We start from the raw sequence: 12816 nt of genomic DNA on the forward strand, positions 1-12816 counted from the left end.
TGTATGTATCGAAGGAGAAGACAGAGTAGTGATAGAAAGAGATGACATGGTAATCATAAATTGATGATAAAACCACAATAATATAACAGTACATACACAATTGAATTTTTTATACTTGTCGCGCAATTGCGCAGGCGTAATTTACATAACCTTGACGCCTTTCTCATTGTCCGTCGTATACTCGCGTCATCTGTTTCTGTTACCTTCTGTCTTGCCGCTTGTATAACACAAACTTTTAATGACCTAGATAAGGATCCCTTACATTAATGGAGAAACAAGACTTAGATTAACAGTCACTTACATTAATCTAGAAACGACTGTATAAATAGAAGTCCAACCCTGCGGTGGTGAGCATTGCCATTTGTGCTCTGTTCTTGGTCAAACATTTCCACAAGCAAACTTTGCATCCACCCGTCCGGACTCCGGAGAACCAAGGGAGAACATGGAGAATGCAGCCCAGTCTCTTGTGGGCAATGTCGGTCAGCTGCTGGGTGAGGAGTATCGTCTTCTCTCCGGCGTCGGCGGCGAGGTTGCTGAGCTTCGCGACGATCTGGCCACCATGAATGCCCTCCTCCGCATGCAGTCCGAGGCCGACGAGGGCGCGGTGGATCACTTCGTCCGGGAGTGGATGAAGCAGCTGCGCGAGCTCGCGTACGATGCTGAGGACAGCATCGACCACTACAAGCTCCGCATCAAGTGCCTCCCGGGAGACGGCGTGCGCGCCAGGTTGAAACACCTGTTCGATACGCTCTTCCAGCGCCATGGACTTGCTGGCAAAATCCGTGACCTCCGCACTCGCGCCATCACCATCAGCGAGCGCCACGCGCGGTACGGCATCAACCGCGAGGCGCTGCGCCGCGCCCCTTCTTTATCTGCGCCTCCGGTGCGGGCGGTGCCCGCGTCTGTACCTGCGCTCCGCAGTGCCAACCACCCTGAGCACCACCAATTTGTGGGCATCGGGACCCAGGCTGACACCATGGCCGAGGGGGTGAAGGCATCTGTTGAGAAAGAGCGTTATCTCAAGGTGTTCTCTGTCGTGGGGTTCGGTGGCGTCGGCAAGACTACGCTGGCCGTGGAGGTGTGCCGGCGGCTGGAGGCGGAGTTCCCGTACCAGGCGTTCGTGTCGGTGTCTCAGGCGTTCGAGCCCAGCAGGGACCTCAAGGCGCTGCTCAAGCGCGGGCTTCAGCAAGTCGTCAAGCCCAAAACGGACAATGAGAAAGGCGTCAAGGAAGAAGGGGCCCTGGAACGAATGGACGACCTGGATGACAAAACCCTGGCTGAAAAACTCAAACATTGTCTTAAGGGCAAGAGGTACGTGCGTTCGTAACAGTAAAACTAGTTAAATTTCCCGCGCACGTATTATTACCAGGAACCAGAGGGACAGCCAACGCAATTCTGCAGCTAGTATCTAGCCTTATCATCAATGGTGCTTTATTTTACCACCGCTCTTCTTTCTGTTACTACTATATATGCCATACTTACCGTCTACATCGTTGGGCCTCTATTTTCATTGCATCCACCTCAATCATTCGCCATTGGACCAAGTTTGTTCTTACTTCAACATCACTACGCTTTGTGACATCCTTAGCGACAACATCCTCCTGTCTGTCACCGCACCTATCCCCATCCGTTGCTGCAGATGGGACGCTACTATTCTGAGTTAATTCTTTTCTAATGGCAGCGATAGATAAATTACAATTAGGTATAGGGCTATTTTGGGTTAACTTTTTTTATAATGGCCGTTGTGGATAATTTATAAATAGGTATAGGGGGATTTTAGTTAATTTTTTTTATAGGGACACACTTTGCTTTCTTTTTGTACAATTGATGTGGAAATTTTTAGGTCTTGAGAGTGAACGTGGAAACTTCTTTTGTTGCCAAATATTAAGATAATAAATTAGTCCATCCCCTTGATGTTGCAGAAAAAGTTTGAGCACTATTACAAGTGCAACCACTTTTTTAAAACTCGAGGACAACTCAGGGTCAAATAATGGTTTAAATCATCACTTCTAGATTATAGCTCTTCCACTAATATAGAAATAGACTTATATGTCAGCTTATCACAGTCAGTTCCTTACGAGCCAGCAGTGATGGAGTATCACTACCGGTTTATATCAATGACCGATACTAAAAGGCCATTCGAAAAGAACCGGCAGTGAAACTTGATTATCACTACCGACTCTAACCACGAACCGGCAGTGAAACCTTGACTATCACTGCCGCCTCTAGTCACCAACCGGCAGTGATAGTGGATGATAGCTTATTTTAAAAAATTCATAACTTTTCTTACGAAGTCGGATGTGGATAAACTTTAGATCAAAATTGTAACACTCGACGAGATCTATAACTTTGTAGTTGAAAACTTTTTCATTTGAAGTCATTTAGGTATCCAAATAATCGTTTGAAGTTTCAGATAGAAGATGTCAAAAGGATTGCATATGGTAATGCTATCGCTAGTACTTTTGTGGTGCGATGGTAATGACGTTTCACGCGAGCTGAGATGTTCCGGGTTCGAGTGCCACGAACCGCATACGTGCAAAAAATCGCGTGACTTGTAACTTGCAACGGCGCGGGTGTGGGGTTCCTCAGATGAAATTTTTTTATTTTTTTTTCAATTTTTCCTACCCAAAAATATCAATTCGACGTCCGACTATTACTACCGGCTGAAGCCTTCAGCCGGCGGTGATAATCGACTATCACTGTCGGCTGAAGCCTTCAGCCGGCAGTGATAAGACCTTCATTGTCGGTCCCTGTTGTCCGCTGTTAGCTCTAAAACCAACAGATAATGAAAGTGATTTTAGGGCTGACAGTAAAATTCTTTTCTGTAGTAGTGTTTCACTCCTTTCTGACGCAGACCATAGAAGATAACCTATCCTACCATCATTAGTCGTTGATCGTTATGGACGCGGCACGTATAGCGCTCAATGATGCTGTAGCGGCACGTCGCATGTGGGCCGCATGCATTTTCTGATTATGCTTTCTTTGAACATCTTCTGATTATGCTTTCTTTGTATGAAACTCGCCGCCTCCTTAGCTTCCAGTTCACTTGAGCTCTCCGCTGCCTTGAAGTATATATAGAAATAAGTAGTTTATCTTGTAACTTACTCTTCTTTTTCGTTAATCAATAATTAGTCTAACAATACATAGATTCGTGATAATTTAGATAAATATCTTAAATAATTTCCTTTCATTACAATCTTGTTGATATGAGCAATATCTAAGAAACCAAGAATCAATGTCTTGTGTACCATACCGAATTAGACTGCGCCTTAAATTTTGAAATGAAATAAGTACCATATTGTTTGGATACTTACCCTAGCCTATAGGGCAACTGGCCTAAAGAGGACACGCATAGTCCTCTTCCTTGCCACTACACACTTATATTCAACAAGGACTCTCCACGAACCATCCAAAGAGAGAGACTCTCCACGAAATTTGCATATATAGGGGCGGGGTGTCCTCGTTATACACACATACAAAAAGATATATGTCTATAAAGTTGAGAGAATAAGGCTGTCATCTGGAACTGTAGCTGCATTTTTACTTGGGTATGTCTCTTCATCAGGTGACTGAAATTTTACTAATCTCTTAGTCACTTTTTCAGTCATTGGATATGGATCCAACTATCCAGATCGTCTCGTCCCCTTTAACCTTATTCTCTTCCTGAAAATGTTCTGTTGAATAAGAAACATGTTCTAGCTTCAATAAATTTTTTTCCAGCTTTAAGGAAAAATTGTTCCATACGTACATTTGATTTGTTCCATAGGATGTGACTCAGAAATATGCAAGATCTTAATCACCGGAGAACTAAATGTTCCAGCTTGAATTCCGAAATTTTCCAGCTTCATAAAAAAATGTTCCAGATATACATTTTATTTGTTCCGATCGATAATGTTGAGAGCGAGATAAATTCACGGCGTAATCTGTTGATGGTATTACTCAGAGGTATGCATTACAATATATAGCCTAACCAAAGGAACAACAGAAGGCTGGGCGTGATAAACGCATACGCGTGAGTGCCGGCTCTAGGCATGCAAGGCAAGTGCATGCACGGCAGGATGAGTGCCATGCAAGGCAGGCTGGCAGGAGCGGCATGCATGGCATGCAAGGCAGGTACATGCGGGATACTTGCTAACACCCCCCCCCCACAGTCGGTATGTCGGGATGGCAGACGTTCAGAATGGAGCGAAATTCGGTGAAGACGGACGTCGGCAGCCCCTTGGTGAAGATGTCAGCGAACTGAGACGTAGTTGGCACATGGAGAACCCGGACGTCACCGACGGCAACCCGCTCGCGGACGAAGTGGAGATCAATCTCCACATGCTTGGTGCGTTGGTGCTGGACGGGGTTCGTCGATAGGTACATGGCGCTGACGTTGTCGCAGTAGACCAGCGTAGCCCGAGGAAGAGGGTTGTGGAGCTCCTGAAGGAGCTGACGGAGCCAGGTGGCCTCGGCGACGCCATTGGCCACAGCGCGGTACTCGACCTCCGCGCTGGACCGAGAGACGGTCTACTACCGCTTGGATGACCACGAGACCAGGTTGGCCCCTAAGAAGATAGCGTAGCCCGAAGTGGACTTGCGTGTGTCGGGGCAGCCGGCCCAGTCGGCGTCAGAGTAGACAACGAGCTCATCAGGCGCGGATCGGCGAAGAAGAAGGCCATGGTCGACGGTCCCGCGGAGGTAGCGCAAAATGCGCTTCATAGCAGCGAGATGATGCTCTCGAGGATCATGCATATATAGACAAATTTGCTGAACAGCGTAGGAGATGTCCGGGCGAGTGAAGGTCAGATACTGCAGAGCACCTGCCAAGCTGCGATTGTGAGTCGGATCACTGACAAGAGAACCGTCGGTACCAGACATCTTAGACCGAGTATCAACTGGCGTGGTGCAGGGCTTGCAGTCAGTCATGCCTGCACGCTCCAAGATGTCCAAAGCATACTGCCGCTAAGAGAGGAACAAGCCAGCTAAGCACTTGTGGACGGAGATCCCCAAAAAGTGATGGAGAGCACCCAGGTCCTTCATGGCAAACTCATGATGAAGAGCCGTGATGGTCTGACGTAGTATAGCCGAGGAGGAGGCTGTCAGCACTATATCGTCGACATAAAGCCGGAGGTACACAGTCTCGATGCCGTGACGAAAGATGAAAAGAGAGGTGTCTGACTTGGCCTCAATGAAACCCAAGCTGAGTAGATATGTGGCGAAACGACTGTACCAGGCGCGCAGGGCCTGCTTGAGACCGTAGAGGGACTTGTTGAGTTGGCAGACCCAGTCAGGATGCGAGGAGTCGGCAAAACCAGTCGGCTGGGAGCAGTATACTGTCTCGAAGAGGGTCCCATGGAGGAAGGCATTCTTGACGTCGAGCTGATGGACGGGCCAGTCGCGAGCTAGGGCGAGAGACAGCACGGTGCGGACAGTCGCCGGTTTCACAACCGGATTGAAGGTCTCATCATAGTCGACACCAGGTCGCTGGGTGAAGCCACGAAGGACCCAGCGTGCCTTGTGTCGATCCAGGGTGCCATCTTCACGGAACTTGTGCTTGAAAATCCATTTGCCGGTCACGATGTTGACGCCGGGAGGCCGGGGAACTAGATCCCAGGTGCTGTTTGCCTGGAGGGCGTCGTACTCCTCGGTCATCGCAGCGCGCCAGTTGACGTCGGCGAGCGCGCTGCGGTAAGTCTTCGGTAGTGGTGACATTGTGATCGCATGAAGGAGAAGCAGATCAGTTGCCACCCGAAATCCCGCCTTCCCACGTGTAACCATGCTGTGCGCATTGGCGACAGGAGGGACGGTGGTGGCGGAGCGAAGGCCGGTGCGAGTCGCAACAAGACGGGGAGGCGCCACTGGGTGGGACGCACTGCCGTCAGGGTGGGCGTCTGCCGCGCGTGGCGCGCTGGCTGGAGAGACCGAGGCCGACGGAGGTGCGCCGGCTGGGGACGCCGAGGCCCCCCGGAGCGCGCCGGCTGCAGATGCCGATGCCGCGCGTGGTGCGCTGGCGGGAGACATCGCGACCGCGCATGGCGCGGTGACTGGAGTTGTCGTGGCCACGCGTGGTGTGCAGGTTGGGGACGTCGGGGCCGCGCGTGGCGCGGCTGCTGGAAGCTGGGGGACCGCTGCTCTGAGAGGTGACGGTGACGCCAAGGCGCGTGGCGTGGGCGCGGCATGTGGAGCCGCAGCGACCACGGTGGGCACGGCGTCGGTCGTCGAGGGCACGGAGCAGTGAGATCCTACAGAAAGCAATGGTCGAGGCGAGCCAATAGGCGCTAACTGGTCCGCAACGTCAGATAAAAAATCGAGGTCGCTGGGAAGCGATTTGGTGGCGCCCGAAAGGGGAAATTGCATCTCGTGAAAGACGACATGCCTAGAGATGATGACTCTGTTAGAGGCAAGGTCGAGACATCGGTAACCCTTGTGTTCAGAAGAGTATCCCAGGAAGACGCATAGAGAGGAGCGAGGTGCGAGTTTGTGGGGTGTGGTGGAGGAGAGATTGGGGTAGCAAGCACAGCCGAAGACCCGAAGATGGGCGTAGGATGGGTGGTTGCCATATAGAGCAAAGAAGGGAGTGCCGGAGGGGAGGGTCTTGGTGGGGAGGCGATTGAATAAATAGGTGGCTGTGTGGAGACCTTCGACCCAGTAGGAAGGTGGAAGTGAGGCCTGGAACAGAAGCGAGCGCACAATGTTATTTAGAGAGCGAAGAGTGCGTTCAGCTTTACCGTTCTGCTGAGAGGTATAGGGGCAGGACATGCGAAGGGCAACGCCATGCGTGAGGAAGAAGCTGCGGACGGAAGAATTGTCAAATTCGCGTCCGTTGTCGCATTGGACACTTTTGATGGTGCAGGAGAACTGGGTAGCCACATAGGAGAAAAAGTTAGCCAAGGTGGAAAAAGTATCAGACTTGAGGCGTAAAGGAAACGTCCAAGCAAAGTGCGAGTAATCATCAAGAATGACCAAATAATATTTGTAACCGGACACGCTCAGAACACGGGAGGTCCACAAGTCACAATGAATAAGATCAAAAATCTTGAGAGCTCGAGAGACAGAATGAGGGAATGGCAAACGTATGTGGCGACCGAGTTGACATGCATGGCAAATAGTAGCACTAGTATGTTTATTACATGAAATGGATAAATCACTAGCGAGGCTGGAGAGCGCCTCGTGGCTGGGATGCCCGAGACGGCGATGCCAGATGATGGAGGAGACACTGGCGAGTAGGGCGCGAGGCTGCGGGCGCGACACGGGTAGATGTAAGGTGTAGAGCGGACCGGAGCTATTGCACCTGGCGATCATGTTCCTGGAACGAAGATCCTTCACAGAGAGGCCAAACGGGTCAAACTCAACAGAACAGTGATTGTCAGTGGTAAACTGGCGCACAGAAATAAGAGACTTAATAATGTTTGGAGCGACAAGAACATTATTAAGGTAAAAGGGGCCGGGTAGGACGGTGTGGCCAGTGTGCGTGATAGGCAAAGTAGACCTGTTGCCAACGATGATGGAGGAAGGAAAGGAGGAACGCAGCTGGTGAAACAAGGAGATGTTACCGGTGTCGGGAGTCAGATGCGAGGAGGCACCGGAGTCCATGATCCACTCGCTAGTGGAGGGCGAGTTGACGGTCATGGTGCTGAACGCGTTGGCCAGCGCCTGCTGGTCTCAGGAGACCCCAGCCCAGGGAGTCCATGGCGACGGCGTGGAGGGCGGCTGGACGGCCGGGGCGCCGAGGGCCGGAGGGTGCTGGCTGGGCTGTTGAAGGGGCGCCATAGGGTAGCCGAAGGACCTCAGCGCGGCAACCAGAGCCTGCGGCGGCTGGAAGGCCGTTGGCGCGGGTGGTCGAGGGCAGTGCGCTAAGCCGCCAAAGGGACCCTGTGGACCAGGCCACATCTGAATTGTGTCGGTCCACGGGTTGTAGAAAGATGGCCATGGCGTACCGGCCTGGCCGGAGTTGGATTGATCGGCACCCTTCCCGCCGTTGCAGCTGCCCCGGCGGCGACGGTGATCGGAGCCAGATCCAGCCGCCGAGCCGTGCGGCGCGGGGTGGCGCGACTGGGAGCCCGAGGTGGTTCCCTTCGGAGCTGGAGGGGCCGGAGCACCGCCGGTTCCTTTAGGGTTGGCGGGCGTCGTGGCGATCAGGGCAGTCGATGGAGTAGACGACGTAGCTGACGCCGTGAGTTCCTCGAGAAGGAGGTCATCGCGCACCTCGCTGAAGGTTGGGAAGGGGCGTTGCCGCTTGAAGTGTGGAGTCATGTAGGCGAACTTGCCGCTCAAACCGCGAAGGACATTGAGGACCAAAGTGCGGTCGAGAATGTACTCCCCGAGGTCAGCGAGCGCATCCGCCATAGTCTTCATCTTGCGACAGTAGTCCATGACAGGAAGATCTCCTTGCGCAAAGGTATGGAACTCGGCATCGAGGTGAAGGGCTCGGGTCTCGCGGTTGCCGAGAAACTGTTGCTCGATGCCGAGCCATGCTGTACGCGCAGTGTTCCCGCGAACACAGATGACGTCCATGAGCTCGGGAGAGACGGTGCTGTAGATCCAGGACAGCACGACGCAGTCCATGCGGTGCCACGCCAGATTGTCGGGGAAGATGGTGTCGGACGTCACATGGTCGGCGAGCGAGTAGCGGCCGAGGGTGTGGAGAACGAGATCGCACCATTTGTTGTAGTGGGATGAAGACAGATCCAGAACCACCGGCACCAGGGTGCGGATGTTCTGAACACCGGCGGCCTGGGCGTGAAGATTGGCCAGGGCGAGGGCCTCGAGGGAGGCGGCGTCGTCGTGGGGGTCACCATGGGGAGGCACAATGTCGTCGTCGTTCGCCCCGAGAGCGGTGCGTTGACGTGCCGCGGAAGCCTTGCACGCTAGGGCGACGGCGGCCTTGCGCTCTCGTTCGAGGGCAGCGGCGGCGGCACGTACGCGAACCTGGGCGTCGGAGGCGGCCTGGGCGGCGGCGTCGGCGGCATCGGTGAGGAGCGATCGATGGCGCTCTCTGTCGACGGCGGCTTCCTGAGCGGCGGTGGCGCGCTCGGCAGCAGCGGCGCGCTCGGCGTCGCCGGCGGCGGCAGTAGGGTCGGCCATGGTGGGATGGGTTAGGGTTTGGTGTGCGGAAGCGGTAAGTCACAGGAAAGAAGAATCACTGATACCATGAGAGCAAGATAAATTCACGGCGTAATCTGTTGATGGTATTACTCAGAGGTATGCATTACAATATATAGCCTAACCGAAGGAACAACGGAAGGCTGGGCGTGATAAACGCATACGCGTGAGTGCCGGCTCTAGGCATGCAAGGCAAGTGCATGCACGGCAGGATGAGTGCCATGCAAGGCAGGCTGGCAGGAGCGGCATGCATGGCATGCAAGGCAGGTACATGCGAGATACTTGCTAACAAATGTGACTAAGATATTTGCAAAATCTCAGTCACCCGAGAACTAGCAAATCTCTTTTTATTTTTATATTTTCTTGTTTGATCTACAACATGAGATTAGTTGGAATCGACAGTACTACAATAGTCTAGAGTATTTTTTTAACGTATGACTGATTTGGTACATAATTAATAAATAAGTCACGGAATGATGGAAGACATGGTTACAAGCAAAATGGGTCACAGCTATTATAACCCATCGATGATAGTATTAGCATAAATCTGTAAAGAAAAAAAAAGGTACTTCAATATGGAAGTGTTTCTCATGGTAATTCCAATTCTGGTGATATTATTTTCACATTATCTATCTATACAAATCTTTTACACACTAGTTGCAATTTTTTAAATATGTGTGACTCAACAATCTCATACACTTTGGACGCATGGAAGTCAAACTCCTTTTGCATGTACAAACTCAACTAACCTTGTATGCATATGACTAAATAGGTACCTCATTGTGATAGATGATATATGGACCATACGAGCATGGGAGGCAATCCAATCCGTGTTGCCAGAGAACTACTGTGACAGCAGAATCATCGTGACCACACGGATAGACACTGTGGCCAAAGCATGCAGTCCTGCTAGTGTTAGCGGACATAACATCCATCATATGAAACCCCTCAAGCTCGAAGATGCCACGAAGCTGTTCCTCAGTAGAGCATTTGGCTCCGTGGATGCCTCTTGCCCTGTGGAGCTCAAAGATGTAATGGAAAGTATTTTAAGAAAATGTGGTGGGCTACCATTAGCTATTGTTAGTATTGCTAGCATTTTGGCCGCGTATACATCATCGGGAAGCAAAGATAAGTGGGAAACAATTTGCAAATCAATTGGTTCTCAGATGGAGAGCAACCCTACCCTCGAGGGGATGAAGCAGATAGTCACACTCAGCTACAACCACTTGCCTCATGAGCTCAAGGGCTGCATGATGTACCTTAGTATTTTCCCAGAGGATTATGAGATCAACACAACTCGGATCTTGTGTAGATGGATTGCCGAAGGATTGGTTTCGGAGAAGCGGGGGTTGACCTTGCTGGAGGTTGCAGAATCCTACTTGGACGAGTTGGTGAGTAGGAACATGATTCAACCACATTTCGGCTACAATGGGAAGGTAGAGTCTTGTCGGGTGCATGACATGCTCCTTGAGGTCATGGTGTCCAAGTCCCTGGAGTCTAACTTCGTTAGCCTTCTAGGAGGGCAATATGCAGGGATGTCCTATGATCGTATTCGTCGCCTCTCCATCCAGGGCGACGATAGAAGGCCCTTCGGTGTGGAGAAGAGACTCACTGACCCTCCTTCCAAGAAGAAGATGGTGGGACGTGCCTCGAGGCATGGTATCCAGGGGATGGATGTAGAGCATGTTCGGTCATTGAGCATGTTTCAGCTCAAGGAGCACAAGCTGCTCGATCATCTAGACAAGTTCACCCTGCTGAGGGTACTTGACCTGGAAGATTGTGAGGGACTAACAAATGATCATTTGAAGAATGTTTGCAGGTTATACCTACTGAAGTTCTTGAGCTTGAAGGGTACAAATATTAGCAAGGTGCCTCCTCAAGTAGAAAAGCTGGAGCACCTGCAGACGCTTGGCGTTGGTAACACGAACCTTGAGGAGCTACCAGAAACTGTGACCAACCTGGAGAAACTTGAGCACCTTGATTTCTACCACAAGACTAAATGGAGCGCTATGTGGAAGCTACCCCGAGGGCTCAGGAAGATGAAGGCACTGCGGGTGGTGACTTTATCACTTCTCGGTGATGACGTCCAAGTTGCCCAAGAGCTGGGTGACCTAGAACAACTACAAGAGTTGTGTGTCTACATCGACTCCCCCATAACTGACGAGGAGGTTCTTGAACAGCTTGCTATCTCCTTGAGTAAGACATACTCCCTCCGACGCCTCAACATAGGAGACATGGGTAATGGCAAGACACTGAACTTTCTCCAGCGCCTCCCTGTTCCCCCGCGGCTTCTCCGATACTTTAGGACCGCCGGTGCCATGGATAGGTTGCCCAGCTGGGTCGAGTCACTCACATACCTTGTTGAGTTTGACATGTCCTGGGCGGACCTTGTTGATGACCAACTGTTTGGCGTCCTATGTAAGCTGCCCAACCTGAAGAGCATCTGGTTGCAGCGGAGGTCCTACAGCGACAATGCTCTTGTTGCACGCACTAGCCACAACTTTCCGGCGCTCATGAACCTCAAAGTGACCTCTGATGCCGAATGTCCAAAAGTTTTCCAGTTTGAGGAAGGATCCATGTCAAAGCTCGAGACGCTTCTAATTAACTTCGCTGACAAGGAGGAGAAGAGCATCGTTGGCATCGAGCACTTGACCAGCCTGAAAGAAGTACTACTCACGGGTAACAGGTACAATCGTGCACTAGACCGTGCACTGGTGGAGCTGATGGCAGAGACTAAGAGGCGCCCCGAGTCCAATCAGTTCCAAGTTGTAGTGAAATACGAGTGATCGTCACATGTCGCCGATTTCTTTCTTTCGTCTGGACATGGAAGTTAATAATTCTGCTTGTTTATTTGTAGCTTGCGTTTCTGCTTTTCCTTTTTTTTAAGCCACTGCTAGCTTTTCCTTACATCCAGTGTATTTTCCAAATTCGATTCCCATTTAATTCGTCACGTGTGGTGTACTTGTTGTTGGAGATTTCGTTTCACAATAAAGCATATATGTTTCCGGCATATGGTTCTGACTTGATCAAGAGTGAAGGGGTTGTAAAAGCAATTGTGTGCATGGCACTGATGCTATCATATCAATCCACCTTTATCTTATCTTATCTTATATAATATAATATATAAACACAGTAGATTGGCATTCAGCAAAGCAAGCACCAAAAAAATCCTAAAATCAAGGAAAATTGAGAAAAAAAAAAAGAGAAAAATCGTATAATATGCTATAAATTATAAAGAGAAAAACAAAACGTCCAGCCCTTGAAACGGTGAACTCTTATTACTAGAACCAATGGATTAGATCCTACTTTAATCTCGGTCGAAGAATCCTACGGGCAAGTACATTGGTACACTCAACCGTCTCATAGTGTCTCATGTAATGCCACGTAGGATTTTTGATGATGTGGAGGAGAGAGAGGGAGGTGAGAGAAAAATATCATTGTTTCGCGAAGCAATAGTCTTATAAGTTAAAATTTAGGATAATGAGACTACTCTCACACCATTGTACGAGTTGTCATTGCCATGCAACTAAAAAACATTCATTTATTCTATGCACAAATTAAGGGATTATGGAATTACTACGAGACAATAGAAAAGATAATCCATTGTAGGAGTTGTTTGTTCATTTGGCTCAAGATTACATGGCATGCATGAGACGGTCTATAAGACGACACCAATGTACTTGTCCTTAATAGGAAGGAAATCATAAATTGTTAGCTCTCACGTGTCCCGTG

At 50.4% G+C, this 12816-nt stretch overlaps 1 protein-coding gene across 1 annotated transcript; it reads left to right on the top strand.

Annotated features, from left to right (window-relative positions):
* The first annotated feature begins 255 nt into the window (after nt 1–255).
* On the top strand, nt 256–12086 carry LOC133903872 (disease resistance protein Pik-2-like). Its single transcript, XM_062345344.1, has 2 exons — nt 256–1311; nt 9857–12086. Exons 1-2 carry the CDS (start codon nt 443–445, stop codon nt 11868–11870), a joined length of 2883 nt encoding a protein of 960 aa, XP_062201328.1. The 5' UTR covers nt 256–442; the 3' UTR covers nt 11871–12086.
* The last annotated feature ends 730 nt before the right edge of the window (nt 12087–12816 follow it).

The sequence above is a fragment of the Phragmites australis genome, chromosome 21 (assembly GCF_958298935.1).
Source record: "Phragmites australis chromosome 21, lpPhrAust1.1, whole genome shotgun sequence".
Classification (NCBI taxonomy): domain Eukaryota; kingdom Viridiplantae; phylum Streptophyta; class Magnoliopsida; order Poales; family Poaceae; genus Phragmites; species Phragmites australis.